General features: G+C 56.0%; 1 protein-coding gene across 3 annotated transcripts in view; it reads right to left on the minus strand.

Annotated features, from left to right (window-relative positions):
* The window catches only part of adam15 (ADAM metallopeptidase domain 15), a 39,360-nt gene that overhangs the window by 12,184 nt on the left and 10,145 nt on the right, over positions 1 to 17,031 (minus strand). For all 3 annotated transcript variants that reach the window (XM_069940131.1, XM_069940133.1, XM_069940132.1), the window contains exons 6-18: positions 16,849 to 17,026; positions 16,562 to 16,627; positions 16,103 to 16,174; positions 15,207 to 15,376; positions 14,338 to 14,422; positions 13,795 to 13,943; positions 12,601 to 12,778; positions 12,209 to 12,301; positions 8,646 to 8,841; positions 8,017 to 8,122; positions 7,147 to 7,342; positions 4,949 to 5,026; positions 4,258 to 4,369 (exon numbers count right to left, since the gene is read on the minus strand). In XM_069940131.1, coding sequence (XP_069796232.1) covers positions 4,258 to 4,369; positions 4,949 to 5,026; positions 7,147 to 7,342; positions 8,017 to 8,122; positions 8,646 to 8,841; positions 12,209 to 12,301; positions 12,601 to 12,778; positions 13,795 to 13,943; positions 14,338 to 14,422; positions 15,207 to 15,376; positions 16,103 to 16,174; positions 16,562 to 16,627; positions 16,849 to 17,026 — 1,679 coding nt within the window. The remainder of the gene's footprint in view (positions 1 to 4,257; positions 4,370 to 4,948; positions 5,027 to 7,146; positions 7,343 to 8,016; positions 8,123 to 8,645; positions 8,842 to 12,208; positions 12,302 to 12,600; positions 12,779 to 13,794; positions 13,944 to 14,337; positions 14,423 to 15,206; positions 15,377 to 16,102; positions 16,175 to 16,561; positions 16,628 to 16,848; positions 17,027 to 17,031) is intronic.

Below are 17,031 nucleotides of genomic sequence, written 5' to 3' on the forward strand. Positions count from 1 at the left end.
TTGCGGATGATGTTATAGTATACTTAACAGAACCAGAACTATCAATAAAAGAATTACGTAAGAAATTGAAGGAATATGGAGAAGTGTCGGGTTACAAGATTAACGTAAATAAAAGTGAAGCAATGCCAATGAATAATGCGGATTTCTCAAAATTTAAGAATGAATCACCATTCAGATGGCAAATGCAAGCAATAAGATACCTAGGTGTACAAATAAATAAAAATCTCGGCCATCTATATAAACTCAATTATTATCCACTAATGAAAAAATTACAAGGCAATTTAGAGCATTGGAAAGATTTACCATTAACACTAATAGGAAGGATAAACTGTATTAAAATGAACATTTTCCCAAGGATATTATACCTATTTCAGGCATTGCCAATACACTTGACAGAGAAATTCTTCAAGGAGTTAAAGAAAATAATAAGGAAATTTTTATGGAAAGGGGGGAAACCAAGGATAGCACTAGATAAATTAACAGAATGGTATAAACAAGGAGGCTTACAACTGCCAAACTTTAAAAATTATTATAGAGCTGCACAATTAAGATACCTATCCGATTTTTACCAAACAAGGGAAAAGCCAGATTGGACTAGATTAGAACTAGATAAAATAGGGGAAAAGATACCTGAACACATATTATATAAATGGGATGAAAAATTGTTACAACGTAGGAGTTCTCCAGTATTACATCATCTGCTCAATATTTAGAAGAAGATTATTGTAGAAAGGAATAAAACAAATTACCAATTACCAAAACTAATAATGACGCAAAATCAGTTACTCCCTTTTACAATAGATAACCTTTCCTTTAGAGAATGGGAGAAAAAAGGGATCAAAAGAATAGAAAATTGTTTTTCAGGAAATAGATTATTATCCTTTGAACAAATGAAAGATAAATACAATATAACTCAAGATACAGTGCTGGCATATTACCAATTGAGATCCTACTTGAAGGACAAATTAGGAAGCAGTCTGAGTTTACCAGAGGGAAGTAACTTTGAATATGTGATTACAGATACAATGATAATCAAAAGATTTATAACAAATATGTATATTAAACTGCAAGAAAAGGAGAATGAGGAAACAAATGGTAAAACTGAACAAAAATGGGAACAAGATTTAAATATAAAGATAAAAAAGGAAACATGGGAGAAGTTATGTTCTGGAACGATGAGAAATACAATAAATACAAGGTTACGTATGATATAATATAATTGGATACACAGGCTATACATTACACCTCAAAAGTTAAATAAATGGGACCCAACAGAATCTGACAGATGTTTTCGTTGTAAAAAAGAAATGGGAACAACAATTCATGCAATCTGGACATGTGAGAAAGTAGAAAAATTTTGGGAAGATCTAAACCAGATATTAAATAAAATTACAGAAAACAATATACCAAAAAACCCAGAGATCTTCCTCCTAAGTAACATAAAAAACAAAGAATTTGGACTTGATTTGGATGGTGCACAAAAAATATTTGTTAAGATAGCTCTAGCCGTAGCAAAAAAATGCATTATGTCAACCTGGAAATTGGAAGATAATCTGAGAATACAACAATGTTATATAGAAATGAATAAATGTATTCCATTAGAAAAAATAACATATAGTTTTAGAAATAATATTGAAATATTTGAACAAATATGGGAGCCATACATGAAACACAATAGAGAAAACCTACCGGGGACATTTACCACCTAAATTAACGAAAGGAGAAGGAAATGAAAAGAATTGACTCCGTGGAATTTCTTGTTTATTTTTATTGAATGACAACATTGTTTGACTGGTTTAATGTATCTTAGATTGTGTACTTTAAATGAATGGGGGAGATAGGTAGGGAGGATGGGATGGGAGGAGGGAAGGGGGGAGAAAATGACACTATATATTTGAAAGGAAAATGTATGTATCTTGGTCAATGTGGTTTATGGTGTGAAAAATAAAAAATTTTAAAAATTTAAAAAATGTAAGTTACAGGAAAGTGGAGTCCGGGGAAGTATATTGGCCTGGATTGAAAATTGGTTGTCTGACAGGAGGCAGAGTGTCGGGATAAATGAGAGTTTTTCAGGTTGGCAGAGAGTGGTAAGTGGGGTGCTGCAGGGGTCAGTGTTAGGCCCACAACTGTTCATCATTTACATTGATGACTTGGAGGAGGGGACAAAATGTGGTGTAGCCATGTTTGCAGATGACACCAAAATGAGTGGAAGAGTAAATTGTAATGAGGATGTGGAGAGTCTGCAGAGGGATATAGTTAAGCTGGATGAGTGGGCAAAGGTCTGGCAGATGGAGTACAATGTTAGTAAGTGTGAGGTTATCCACTTTGGCAAGAAAAATAAAAGAGCTGAATATTATTTAAAGGGTGAAAACTACAGCATGCTGTTGTGCAGAGGGACTTGGGAGTGCTTGTGCATGAATCGCAAAAAGTTAGGTTGCAGGTGCAGCAGGTTATTAAGAAGGCAAATGGAATGTTGGCCTTCATCGCAAGAGGAATTGAATTCAGGAGTAGGGAGGTAATGTTGCAACTGTATAAGGTACTGGTGAGACTGCACCTGGAGTACTGTGTCCAGTTCTGGTCTCCATATTTGAGGAAGGATATACTGGCTTTGGAGATGGTCCAGAGGAGGTTTACTAGGTTGATCCCTGGGATGAAGGGGTTGACTTATGATGAAAGATTAAATCGTCTAGGATTGTATTCGCTCGAGTTCAGAAGAATGAGAGGAGATCTTATAGAAACATAGGTTTATGAAGGGTATGGATAGGATAGATGTAGGAAGGTTTTTTGAGCTGGCCGGGGAAACTAAAACCAGAGGACACAGTCTCAAGATTCAGGGGAGTAGATTAAGGACAGAGATGAGGGAAAATAGTTTTTCCCAAAGAGTAGTGAATGTTTGGAATTCTCTAACCAGGGAAGTGGTTGAGGCTGCTTCATTAAACATATTTAAAATTCGGTTAGATAAATTTTTACATGACAGAGGAATTAGGGGATATGGGGAGAAGGCAGGTAGGTGGAGTTAGGTCATAAATTAGATCAGCCATGATTTTATTGAATGGTGGAGCAGGCTCGATGGGCCATTTTTGGCCTACTCCTGTTCCTACTTCCTATGTTCCCATGTAAGATTGAGCCCGCGTCCACCACTTCAGCCATCCCACACTCTGCACGAGAACAGGGCGGCGCTGTTACAGTGCCAGCGGCCCGGGGTTCAAATCCCGTGATGCCCATAAAGAGTTTGTATGTTCTCCCCGGGTCTGCGTGGGTTACCTCCGGGTGCTCCTGTTTCCTCCCACCCTCCAAACCTGTACGGGGGGGGGGGGGGTTTCAGCTTAATTGGGGTGTTTGGGCAGCACAGGCTTGTGAGCAGTGGTCTCTGTTACCATGCTGTACGTCCAAAATTTACATTAATATGACCTCGATGAAGGGCTCAGCCCCGAAACGTTGGTCATGTATCTTCACCTTTGCTCCATAAAGGCATTGTTTGACCTGCTGAGTTTCTCCAGCATTAATATCAAAGATTGGCTCAAAAGCAGGTCACGAAACTTCAGAGAAGGCATAGAGGAGATTAACCATGACGTTGCCTGAATTGGAAAACGTGCTTTTCTGGGCAAGGTTAGCAGAGCTGAAGGATGAGGGGTCCGGGAGCCGTAGATTGGGTGGACGGCCAGCACCCATTCCCCAGGGTGGGATCGGCAAACACCAGGGAACATCTGTACAAAGTGAAGTTTTAGGGAGACGTCAGAGGGGTGTAAACAGGGAGTGGTGGGTGCCTGGAAAGCCTGGCCTGGGGTGGTGGTGGAGGTTGGGACAACAGGGGCATTTAAGGAACATTGAACTGACGTGTCAACAACCAGAGTCGGATCAGAGCATTCACACTGAACCAAGAAAAGCCGGGTCGGTGCGACCTTTTACACAGCCCGGCTGCAAAAGGGGGCAGGACCTGCAGTGCAACAGTGTCGGCATCCCGGGAAGGCGAAGAAGCCTTTTAGACAGGAGCCCATGCAAAACGCATCAGTTCTGATACTACCTACCTTGGTGGAACAGGAGAGGAGGGAGGAAGGGGCAGGAGAGGAGAGGAGGGGCAAGGGGAGGAGAGGAGGGGCAAGGGGAGGAGAGGAAGGGGCAGGGAAGGAGGGGAGGGAGCAAGGGGCAGGGGGAAGAGGTGGGAGGAAGGGGGAGTGGAAGGGAGGGGAGTGGAGAGGCAGGGAGGGATGGAGGGGAGGGGAGGACCGAAAGTGGGTGGAAGTGGAGGTGACTTACCTGGAGGCTCCTGAGTGGGGCCGCTGTCGATGCTGCCCCCGGAACCTGATCTCCGACAGTCAGGCGGTGCCCACCCCTCGTCACAGTGGCAGTTGTTGTTGCTGTTGCAGACCTGGACACGAAGGGGACATCCCACTTAGGAGGGTTGGGTCTATGAACAAGGATGGGTGGAGTCCATGGGGAGTGTGGGATTAATGGGAAGGGGGTGGGGTCCATGGGAGTGAATGGGAAAGAGCAGGGTCCGTGGGGAAGTGTGGGGTCAATGGGAAGGGGTGAGGTCTATGGGGGTCAATGAGAAAGGGTGAGGTCCAACGGGAATGGGTGGGGTCCATAGGGAATATGGGGTCAATGGGAAAGGGTGGAGTCCGTGGGGAAGTGTGGGGTGAATGGGAAGGTGTGAGGTCTGTGGGACGTGAATGGGAAGGGGTGGGGTCTGTGAGAGTGAATGGGAAAGGGTGGGATCCGTGGGCAAGTATGGGGGTGAATGGGAAGGTTTGGGTCCGTGGGAGGGGATGAATGGGAAGGGGTGGGCTCTGTGAGGGGATGTATGGAAAGGGGTGGAGGGTCCGTGGGAAGAGAACGGGGAGTTGGGAGATCTACCAGCAGGAGGTTGGCGATGGAGATGAGATGGGCTTCCCCGCGCCCTCCCCCCCCCTCAACTTCCCCCTCAGCAGGGGGGGGGTTTACCTACCCCATGCTGGTGACACTTGGTGAGGCAATCCTCTACCCCTAATACGGACACGTTCTGGCACTTCCTGTCCACGCACACCTGAGCCCAGAGACAATCAGAGATCATATCAGAGACACCAGCGTGGAATTCTTTCAGGAAATGACAAGCTGGCTGGATGAAGGAGACGTTGTACATGCAGATTTTCACAAGGCCTTTGACAAGGAGACGCACACAAGGCTACTTAACAAGACAAGAGCCCCTGGGATAACGGGAATCGTATATGCGTAGGTCGAGCATTGGCTGATGGGCTGGAAGCAGAGAGTCAGAGGACAGGGATCACATTCTGGTCGGCTGCCAGTTGGCATCCACAGGAGCCACTTCCTTTTTGCATGGTATTTAAATGACTTAGACCTTTCTCTTTCCGCTCACATTAGGTAACCCCCCACACCATCGGTGCTCTTGTGATGAGTAAGGGATTACTTAAGGTGGGGATGTGGATAGGGAAAAAAAGGTTTGGCAACCACTGTCCCTCGTTGACTCGTGATGTGCGCGGGTTCGGTTCCCCGAAGGAAATGGACCAATGACTATTTTTCCCCAAGCAAAATATTTCAGTAACCAGTGGGTTCTCAACCTTCCCAACCCCTCACCGATCACAGAGGGATTAGTTAAGGTGGTGGGAGGGGAAGTGGAATGAAAACCGCTGATCGGGATCATGGGGGTGACGGGCTTTGGGGCCAAGGTCGGCGGAGAGGCTGCTGAAGGGCTTTGACAATGGGGGGGGGGGTGAATCGGGCAGAGAAGCGGTGGATGAAACCATGTCGGTCGCACACTTCGGTAGAGAAAAAAGGGCAGTTTTTTTTTAAATGGGGAGAAGATTGAAAACAAAATTGCCTAGATGTTGGGGGGAGGGGAAAGAGTCCCTGTGCAGGGCGGCCTGAAGGTCAAATTGCAGGTTGAGTCGGGGGGTGAAGAAGGCAAGTGCAATGCTGGCATTCATTTCGAGAGGAATAGCAGAGAAGGGGTGTGATGTTGAGGCTCTCTAAGGCCCTGGTGAGACCTCACTTGGAGTATCGTGAGTGGTTCTGAGTACAGGAGCTGGGATGTCATGGCGAGGTCGTATAAGACATTGGTTAAGTCAGATTTGGAGTATTGTGTGCAGTTCTGGTCGCCAAACTACAGGAAGGATATAAGGAAGATTGAAAGAGTGCAGAGAAGATTTACTAGGATGTTGTCAGGTCTTCAGGAGTTGAGATACAGGGAAAGGTTAAACGGACTATTCTGTGGAGCGTTGGAGAATGAGGCAAGATTTGATCAAGATTTACAATATTATGAGGGGAAAATGAGTAGGTTCTCTCCACTTGGACATTACATGAGGACGTGGGGCTTTAAGGGGAAAGGTTTAGGGGGAAACTTCTTCACTCAAAGATTGGCAGGAGGGTGGAATGTGGTCAACGTGGCCTCGCTCTCAAGTTTTAAGAATAAATTCGGAGAGATACATGGATGGGAGAGGTCTGGAGGGCGATGGAATGGGTGGGAATGCTTTGGCACGGACCAGAAGGGCCGAATGGCCCTGTTTACCGTGCTATGGTTTTTGGGCTCCTCATTCAAGAAAGGATGCACTGACGCTGGAGGAGGTTTCAGTGGGATGACTGTGGGAATAAAAGGCCTTTTACGGCTCTCGGCCTGCACTCGTTGGGATTTAAGAAATTGGGGGGGTTCCTCATTGAAACATTCCCAACTTTGAAAGGCGTGGACAGAGTCGATGTAGAAAGGTCGCTTACCACAGCAGGAGAGTCCAGAACAAGAGGGCACAACTTCAGGATTGAAGGGCGTCCGCTTAGAACAGAGATGCGGAGGAATTTGTTCAGCCAGTGGGCGGTGAATCTGTGGAATTTGTTGCCACGGTCAGTTGTGGAGGCCAGGTCATTGGGTGTGTTTAAGGGAGAGATTGATAGGTTATTGATGAGCCAGGTTATGGGGAGAATGTCGGGCAGTGGGGTTGAGTGGGGAAATGGATCAGATCAGGATTAAGTGGCAGGACAAACTCGATGGGCTGAATAGTCCATTTCTGCTCCTATGGCCATATGGCCTGTCGATGTGTAGTGTCAATCTGTTCCGTGGTATTCTGAATTCCCCTGCAATGTGAGGGAGGGAGCCAAAATGCTAAACCCCGCCTCCCCCTCTCCACGGCGTAGACCCATGGCAAACGCCTGCTGTACCTTCCCAGGGCCGCACATGGTTCCCGACATCACCATCCCTGCGTCAGTGACGTCCTTGCTGGCACTGTAGTGGATCCCCCGACACGAGGGCTCCCCCGGGCCCTGCCCGAGCTGGGTCACCAGCTTCTTGGATTCAGGCCCCTGCACCATCTTAGAGGAGTTGACATGGCAATGGATCCTCCCGCACTTCACATCCCTGTAAGGGGGAGAAGGGAGGAGGGGACGTAGAAGTGGGGGGAGAGGGAAGAAGGGGAGAAAATGAGAGAGAGGGGGAAAGAGGCAAAGAGTGAGAGAGGGAGAGAAAGAGAGAGAGCAGTCACATACAGACCCATTTCCAACCCTCCCTCCCTCCTTCACCAACCTGGGGGAGGGGGATTGGGGAAGCTGTGTCCAGACTCCAGTCCTGTTCTGATGATCGATAGATCAGGAATTGAGGTGAAAGGGGATGAGCTGCATGAGATGCTGGGATCAGAGGTTGACCCGGAGTCAGAAGGAAGGGTCAGGGGTCAACCCAGGTGTTGGAGGGAAGGGTGAGGGTTCGATCCCAGGCGGGATGGGGACAGGGGGATTGAGGCAGCGATGGGGGTGGGAGGGAAGGTCAGGGATGACTAGAGCACCCTGGGGTGGGAGGGAGTGTCAGGGATGACAAGGCACCCTGGGATGGGTGGGAGGAAGGAAGGTTGGGAATGACGCAGGCACCCTAGGGTGGGAGGAAGGGAGGGTTGGGGATGTCGACGATGAGGTGAGAGGGAGGGAGGGTTGGGGGCAAAAAGGCAGACACGCAGGAGTGATGGAGGGTCGGGGGGAAGGGAAGAAGGCCCTGCAGGTGGGTGGGAGAGTCGGGGATCGGGGAGATGATTCTGTCCTTACCCCTGGGTGCAGCGAAGGAAGGTGCCATTGGGGAGCAGGCCACAGTTGCCGAACGTGTTGCCCTTCTTGTTGACAGCGAAGCAGGCATCGGGGGCCTGGACTGTCCCTGGGAGATATGGACAGTCAATATTCTCACCCTGACCTCCGACCTCTGACTCTCCCCTTCACGGGCCAAACTGACCTGGCCCCATCACTGGGCGACACCAATGCCCGACCTCTGATCCTGTCACTGGGTGACACAAACTCTTGATCTCTGACCCAACTGGGTGACACTGACCCCCCCAACCCTTGTCACCAGGTGGCACCAACCTGAGCCCTATTGCTGGGTATCACCGACCCATGACCTGACCCCCATTACCAAGAGACACCTGCCTGACCCTGTCACCTGGTGACAACGACCCCCTGACCTCCAACCCCTGATGCTGAGCAACACGCTTCCCAAACTCCGACCCCTACACGAGGTGTCACCTGACCCACGACTCCATTTGTCAGGAAATAAGGACTCAGGACCACCGACCCTGGTAACCAGCAACCCCAACCTGAGGCAACATGGCCGCCAACCCATCTCGACCTCTGACCGCCCCCATTGCCAGGCAACACAGCCCCCGATGACACCGCCCCAGGCTCACCTGGACCCCAAAGGGCCTCACACTGGGCCTCGAGGGTGAGACAGGCCCCGTTGTAGCAGTAGGCCTGGCTGCCATGGCAAGGGAGGCCATTCCTCAGGAAGACATTGGACGGGCAGTGGGGTGAGGAACCGGTGCAGAACTCAGGCAGATCACAGTCGCCCAGGGCAGGGCGGCACAGGGTCGCTGCCCTCTTCACCTATCATGGGGAGAGGGGACAGGGGAGGCAACAAAGAAAGGATTTATTTTGCCATTACCCACCTCCCATGATCCTTCGTGGTGGGTCGAGGGAGGGGGGTCGAGGGAGGGGGGGTCGAGGGAGGGGGGGTCGAGGGAGGGGGGGTCGAGGGAGGGGGGGTCGAGGGAGGGGGGGTCGAGGGAGGGGGGGTCGAGGGAGGGGGGGTCGAGGGAGGGGGGGTCGAGGGAGGGGGGGTCGAGGGAGGGGGGGTCGAGGGAGGGGGGGTCGAGGGAGGGGGGGTCGAGGGAGGGGGGGTCGAGGGAGGGGGGGTCGAGGGAGGGGGGGTCGAGGGAGGGGGGGTCGAGGGAGGGGGGGTCGAGGGAGGGGGGTCGAGGGAGGGGGGGTCGAGGGAGGGGGGGTCGAGGGAGGGGGGGTCGAGGGAGGGGGGGTCGAGGGAGGGGGGGTCGAGGGAGGGGGGGTCGAGGGAGGGGGGGTCGAGGGAGGGGGGGGTCGAGGGAGGGGGGGGTCGAGGGAGGGGGGGTCGAGGGAGGGGGGGGTCGAGGGAGGGGGGGTCGAGGGAGGGGGGGTCGAGGGAGGGGGGGTCGAGGGAGGGGGGGTCGAGGGAGGGGGGGTCGAGGGAGGGGGGGTCGAGGGAGGGGGGGTCGAGGGAGGGGGGGTCGAGGGAGGGGGGGTCGAGGGAGGGGGGGTCGAGGGAGGGGGGGTCGAGGGAGGGGGGGTCGAGGGAGGGGGGGTCGAGGGAGGGGGGGTCGAGGGAGGGGGGGGTCGAGGGAGGGGGGGGTCGAGGGAGGGGGGGGTCGAGGGAGGGGGGGGTCGAGGGAGGGGGGGGTCGAGGGAGGGGGGGGTCGAGGGAGGGGGGGTCGAGGGAGGGGGGGGTCGAGGGAGGGGGGGTCGAGGGAGGGGGGGGTCGAGGGAGGGGGGGTCGAGGGAGGGGGGGTCGAGGGAGGGGGGGGTCGAGGGAGGGGGGGGTCGAGGGAGGGGGGGGTCGAGGGAGGGGGGGGTCGAGGGAGGGGGGGGTCGAGGGAGGGGGGGGTCGAGGGAGGGGGGGGTCGAGGGAGGGGGGGGTCGAGGGAGGGGGGGTCGAGGGAGGGGGGGTCGAGGGAGGGGGGGTCGAGGGAGGGGGGGTCGAGGGAGGGGGGGTCGAGGGAGGGGGGGTCGAGGGAGGGGGGGTCGAGGGAGGGGGGGTCGAGGGAGGGGGGGTCGAGGGAGGGGGGGTCGAGGGAGGGGGGGTCGAGGGAGGGGGGGTCGAGGGAGGGGGGGTCGAGGGAGGGGGGGTCGAGGGAGGGGGGGTCGAGGGAGGGGGGGTCGAGGGAGGGGGGGTCGAGGGAGGGGGGGTCGAGGGAGGGGGGGTCGAGGGAGGGGGGGTCGAGGGAGGGGGGGTCGAGGGAGGGGGGGTCGAGGGAGGGGGGGTCGAGGGAGGGGGGGTCGAGGGAGGGGGGGTCGAGGGAGGGGGGGTCGAGGGAGGGGGGGTCGAGGGAGGGGGGGTCGAGGGAGGGGGGGTCGAGGGAGGGGGGGTCGAGGGAGGGGGGGTCGAGGGAGGGGGGGTCGAGGGAGGGGGGGTCGAGGGAGGGGGGGTCGAGGGAGGGGGGTCGAGGGAGGGGGGTCGAGGGAGGGGGGGTCGAGGGAGGGGGGGTCGAGGGAGGGGGGTCGAGGGAGGGGGGGTCGAGGGAGGGGGGGTCGAGGGAGGGGGGGTCGAGGGAGGGGGGGTCGAGGGAGGGGGGGTCGAGGGAGGGGGGGTCGAGGGAGGGGGGGTCGAGGGAGGGGGGGTCGAGGGAGGGGGGGTCGAGGGAGGGGGGGTCGAGGGAGGGGGGGTCGAGGGAGGGGGGGTCGAGGGAGGGGGGGTCGAGGGAGGGGGGGTCGAGGGAGGGGGGGTCGAGGGAGGGGGGGTCGAGGGAGGGGGGGTCGAGGGAGGGGGGTCGAGGGAGGGGGGTCGAGGGAGGGGGGTCGAGGGAGGGGGGTCGAGGGAGGGGGGTCGAGGGAGGGGGGTCGAGGGAGGGGGGTCGAGGGAGGGGGGTCGAGGGAGGGGGGTCGAGGGAGGGGGGTCGAGGGAGGGGGGGTCGAGGGAAGGGGGGTCGAGGGAGGGGGGGTCGAGGGAGGGGGGGTCGAGGGAGGGGGGGTCGAGGGAGTGAGGGAGGAGGGGAAGTGAGAGGGGTCAGGAAGGAGGGTGAGGGAGGAGAGAGTGAGGGAGGAGAGTGAGGGGGTTGTCGAAGGCAGAGGGGGTTTCGAGGGTGGGGGAGAGGCAGGATGCAGTGTGGTGCGTTTCATTGACTGGCCTCCCTATGAACTTGGAGTGGGATGGGGGGTAAATGCTGCTGTTACAAACCGCACGTAACGAGCAGCATCAGACAATGAACACTAATTTTATTTCTAACTCTTAAACTATCCTTAACACTAAATCTATCTCCAGCTATGCACAGGCCTGTGTGTGTGTGGCGTGTGAGAGTGTGTCCAGGACAAAATCTAGAAAGTTACTTCAAAGTTCAGTTGTTTAATTTCCATGTTGAAATTTAGTGCCCAGAATTAACGTTGAACTGATGCGGAGATGGGAGTTGTGGCTGCTACAGACCCATGAATTCTCCTTGAGATATGGCCACCAGACTCCTGGTTCCTTTCGTAGGCCAGACTCGAACTGGGCGCCCTTCCCGAAGCTTCCGAGACCCAGGCCACCGGTCCCTCAAAATGAAGCACTTTGCTTCCTAAAAAAGCCCCTCCTGGCACAGGTCGGCCCACCGAAGAGTTCCAGTCATTTACAGAGCCGGCTTTGCTTTGAATTCCACAAAAATGGCTGAACACAAGAGCTGTTCTCTCTCCAGCCATCTCAGAATGGATCTCCCCTCACAAAATGATGTCTTTGCAAAAATATCGAATCCGGAACAAACGGTGACAAACCCATTCTTCCAATGTTTCAAGTTGTCGCTGGGCTGTAACTCATGTTGTGATGGTTCCTCCTGTCTACACTATCCCTTACAGTGGTACTAAAACAGGAATTATTAATACCGGCCTCTCCCGAAACCTCGAGAAAGAGAGATGGAGGATAAAAGCTGGCCTCTCCCGAAACCTTGAGAGGGATGGGGGATAAATGCTGGCCTCTCCCGAAACCTCGAGAGGGATGGGGGATAAATGCTGGCCGCTCCTGAAACCTTGAGAGGGATGAGGGATAAATGCTGGTGTCCACCGAAACCGAGAGAGAGAGAGAGAGAGAGAGAGAGAGAGAGAGAGAGAGAGAGAGAGAGAGATGATGGATAAATGCTGGTGTCCACCGAAACCTCAAGAGAGAGAGATGATGGATAAATGCTGGCATTCACCGAAACCTTGAGAGGGATGGGGGATAAATGCTGGCATCTCCCGAATCCCTGAGGGCCGAACTTACCTTACACCCTTCACAGCACGCCCCATTGGAGGAACACTGTGCCCCGGGCATCAGCCTGCACGAGGTGGCATTGCAGCATGGGTCACCGCACTCCTAGGGGAGTTAGAAAAGATGGCCGTGAGGGGAGGCCTCTGCAGTCTAGATGGTCGCCGCGGCAACCACAAAGCCTGGCGTGCTCCGCAGTCCCAGCTTGATACCCACGATTCCCAGCCCCCCACCCCATCCTCCTCGAATCCCTCACAACTCTGACCTTCCTAACCCTGATCCCCATCCTGGCGGCCATCCTTGATTTATATCCCAGCACCACCCCCCCACCATCTCAGCCTGAAGACTGAATCCACCCCACCCGCCATCTTGGTCGGGGTGCTCCTCCCCTACCCCCCACCACTCACGTCCGCCAGGCCGCAGTCGCACTCCTCGCCCTCCTCCAGGAAGAGATTGCCACACCTCTGGCCTCCAATCAGGCGCCCCGCAGCGGGGAAGTTGAAGAGGCACGTGGCCCCTCCCTGGCTCAAAGAGCCGTCCAGGTCGTCCCAACTACAGCTGCTGAACGCCTGGCCTGAGAGGAAGCTGTGGGCGGGAAAGAGAGAGTCAGGTGGGACGGAGAGGGTCAGGGGTCAGGCAGGATGGAGAGGGTCAGGCAGGATGGAGAGGGTCAGGCAGGATGGAGAGGGTCAGGCAGGATGGAGAGGGTCAGGCAGGATGGAGAGGGTCAGGCAGGATGGAGAGGGTCAGGCAGGATGGAGAGGGTCAGGCAGGATGGAGAGGGTCAGGCAGGATGGAGAGGGTCAGGCAGGATGGAGAGGGTCAGGCAGGATGGAGAGGGTCAGGCAGGATGGAGAGGGTCAGGCAGGATGGAGAGGGTCAGGCAGGATGGAGAGGGTCAGGCAGGATGGAGAGGGTCAGGCAGGATGGAGAGGGTCAGGCAGGATGGAGAGGGTCAGGCAGGATGGAGAGGGTCAGGCAGGATGGAGAGGGTCAGGCAGGTTGGAGAGGGTCAGGCAGGATGGAGAGGGTCAGGCAGGATGGAGAGGGTCAGGCAGGATGGAGAGGGTCAGGCAGGATGGAGAGGGTCAGGCAGGATGGAGAGGGTCAGGCAGGATGGAGAGGGTCAGGCAGGATGGAGAGGGTCAGGCAGGATGGAGAGGGTCAGGCAGGATGGAGAGGGTCAGGCATCAGGTGGATGGGCAGGGTCAGGCATCAGGTGGATGGGCAGGGTCAGGCATCAGGTGGATGGGCAGGGTCAGGCAGGACGGAGAGGGTTAGGGGTCATGTGGGATGGAGAGGGTCAGTGGGGCTAGAGGGAGAGAGGTCAGGGCTCAAGAGGGAACAGAGGGGTGGGGAATGACGGAGGGCTGTGGAGCAGGAGGCAGAGGGGTGGGGGAGGGGACAGAGGTGGGGACGGAGGAGCTGAGGTAGGGGACGGAGGAGACAGTGACGGAAGGGGTGGGGAGAGGATGGGGAGGAGACAAAGGGGAGAGAACGGAAGAGTCAGGGGTCAGACAGGATGGAGAGGTCAGGGGTTATGAGGGGGAGAAGAGAGGTCAGACTTCCAGTGGGACAGGCTCCCCCCTCCCCACTCTCACCCCGTGGCCAGCTCCATGATACAGCCCCCCAGCCGGGGAGGAGCGGGGCAGATGCACCGACGGCTCTCGGAGTCGTGGCTCAGGCCCAAGTTGTGGCCCAGCTCATGGGCGATGGTGGAGGCAACAGCCAGGATGCTGACTGAGTGGTCCTGGAGGGAGGGGAGGAAAGAGGGTGGGGTCAGTGGGTCCACACTCCCTCCCTCACACCCCCTCTGCACGACCCCCTCCTGCACTCCCTTTCCCCTCATGTCCCTGCAACTCCCACTCCCCCACCACTTTCCCACTTCTCCCATCCATTCCTCCCACCCTCTTCCCCCACCCTCCCCTCTCCCACACCACTTCTCCACCTCCCACATCTTCCACCCTCTCGCTGGGCCACCCTGCCCTTCCCGCCCAGGTGATTGACAGACCTCCTCACACCCCACCCCCTCGGGACCTTCACCCTCACACCCCCTGGGGAGAAGGGTCAGGTCGACAGCTCCGAGCAGCAGGAGCCCCCACCACCTCTGGCGGGCTCGGCCTCCCCTGCCCCCCCACCCTCACCACGATGACACCTCCCGAGCGGTCCTTGGAACACATAGAATTCTGGGACGCCATTCCAACTGCTCCACCTGGAAACGACCCCCCTCTGGTGGGATGGAAGAGAAAGAAAATAACATGAATTCCAGTGGAAAACATGAGCGAGACTGTGGTGAGCTCATTACCCCTCCACTCCCCCCCCCCCCACCCCAAGCCTGTCAAATTGCTCCCACTCCATTGTAAATCCCGATGTCAACATTTCTAATGCTGAATCTATCATGCTTGCAGTTGCCTGTCCTGACCAGCGGTGGCGCACCAGCGCCCCACATTGTAAATCCCGATGTCAACATTTCTAATGCTGAATCTATCATGCTTGCAGTTGCCTGTCCTGACCAGCGGTGGCGCACCAGCGCCCCACATTGTAAATCCCGATGTCAACATTTCTAATGCTGAATCTATCATGCTTGCAGTTGCCTGTCCTGACCAGCGGTGGCGCACCAGCGCCCCACATTGTAAATCCCGATGTCAACATTTCTAATGCTGAATCTATCATGCTTGCAGTTGCCTGTCCTGACCAGCGGTAGCGCACCAGCGCCCCATCCCTTTCCCCTGACACCTCCAGCCCATCTTTGGGAAGCCTGACCTGGAACTGTGCCTTCCTGAGGGGCCAATGTATTTCCCCCACCCCCCACCGTGGCCCAGCCCCCAAACCCGTCTAACCTCCCACTTCACCTCCCCCCCTGCAGATGCCGGATGACATTACTGGGATCTTTCCAGATAGGCCACAATAAATTCCAGGAGGGGTCAGCAACGATATCAGGAGCTCCCCACCTCCGCGGACGCCAGCCGACGCTACAGACATCCCTCCAGTTGGGGCCGCAATAAACACGTACATTAGGAGCTGGGCATTGTCATGCGGTATCCGGGGAACGAGATGGGTCTCCCTCCACTCGAGGAACCGGTCCAGGGTCTCACCGGGGCTGGAGCTGATCTCGAAAGGATTCTCCTGGCTCCAAATCTCCACGCCCACTAATGCCACACGGATGCCCAGCGGTCGATAGAACTGGCCGAGCAGAATATCATTTTATTCCAGAGAGACACCAAGAAGGCCCGTGAGTCCGATCGCTGAACCGAACACAATCCCCTGGATGTCTTCGGGTGGCACGGTTCGCGCAAAATGCATGGGTTTCCTCCCACCCTTCAAAACCGTGTTTTAGATCAACTGGGTGGTGGTAGAGAAGCAATAAATCCACGGAGTCAGGGACACGGTAAATCCACGGGGGCTGGGACGCGGTAAATCCGGGGTGGGGGGGGGGGGGCTGGGACGCGGTAAATCCGGGGTGGGGGGGGGGGGGGGGCAGGGACGCGGTAAATCCGCGGAGGCAGTGCCAGATCGAAACCAGGGCCGCTGATCCGGAGAACTGTAACGGGGGAAAATCCACGTTGGGAGTCCGTCGTCCTTCGCCCTCCCTCGACAACCGAGAACCCGCCCCTCTCTAATCACTAGGGTAACTGAGGACAGGGGGGGTTAGGGTGGGCTAGCAGGGATCCAAGAAGGGCAGCAGAGGCTGACGGCTCCCTGATCGTGCTGGGGATGAGGAAGGGCGGCTGAGAGTCCGATTCACCACGGGGATAGACGGGTGGCAGAGGGGGTGGGGGCAGGATGGGTCTACACTGATGTTCCAGTAAGTGGTCGTTTAGCAGGGAGAGGGGGGAGGCATGGGGGTTGGAGGGGGAGAAAGGGGAGAGAGGGAGTGGGGGGAGATACTGGGGGGTGTTAACAACTTACTGCATCAACTTGGTTTGCAATTTCCAGCATCCGCAGTTGGACCATCTTCCAATCGTCCCCGTAGCGACGGAACTGTGGTAAAGAGAAGTCCCTTCACTGACTTATGGAGACACCCATCCTGGGATGGGACGCTGACCATCCCAGTGCCAGGGTAGAGGCGATCAGAGCTGATGTCGCAGCCCAGGACTGTTCACCCTGCCGAGACCTTCCTTCCCACCACCAGCCACCAAATCTGATCATCTTCATTCCCTTCCCCACCCATTACCCTCTCCTTCTAGATCCCCCTCCCTGTCTCTGTAACCCCCTGTCCGGTCCCCGACACCCCTCCCAGTCTCTGTAACCCCCTCTGTTTCCCTACACCCCTCCCTGTCTCTGTACCCCATCCAGTCCCCAACACCCTCCCTGTCTCTGCAACCCCCTCTAGTCCTGACATCCCCTCCCCCAGAGGGGACTTCCTACCTCCTTCCTGTCAGCGACCATCACTAGCTCCACGTACTTGGATTCAGTCAGGATATCCCGTCTCCGCTGGGGCAAGAGGAACAATCGGTCAGTGAGTTCATCCCCAGCTTGGGAGGGTTGAGTGAACCTATCCACCCCTCTGTCCTCTCCCACCCTCCCCCTCCTTCATTCCTCCCCTTCCAAGCCTCCCTCCACACCCCATCCCTCCCTCCCCTTCACCCTTCCCATCCCTCCCCCTCCACCCTCCCTCTCCTTTCCCCCTCCCCCTCGGTGCTGGGACCCCCTACCCGTTGACGAGCCCCCTGGTCCGTGCTAGTGTCCGGGTACTGGGTCCTGTTGTCCACGGCACACCGTCGGTGGGTGGAGTGGTCGCCCTCCAGATGGGAGATGAGGTGAACCCCACGTGGGTCTCCGGATACCGGCTCAATGCCGTAACTCCGGTGCGGAGTCAATGCCAGCAGACCCCTGTG

Source organism: Narcine bancroftii, chromosome 5, assembly GCF_036971445.1.
Source record: "Narcine bancroftii isolate sNarBan1 chromosome 5, sNarBan1.hap1, whole genome shotgun sequence".
NCBI classification, from domain to species: domain Eukaryota; kingdom Metazoa; phylum Chordata; class Chondrichthyes; order Torpediniformes; family Narcinidae; genus Narcine; species Narcine bancroftii.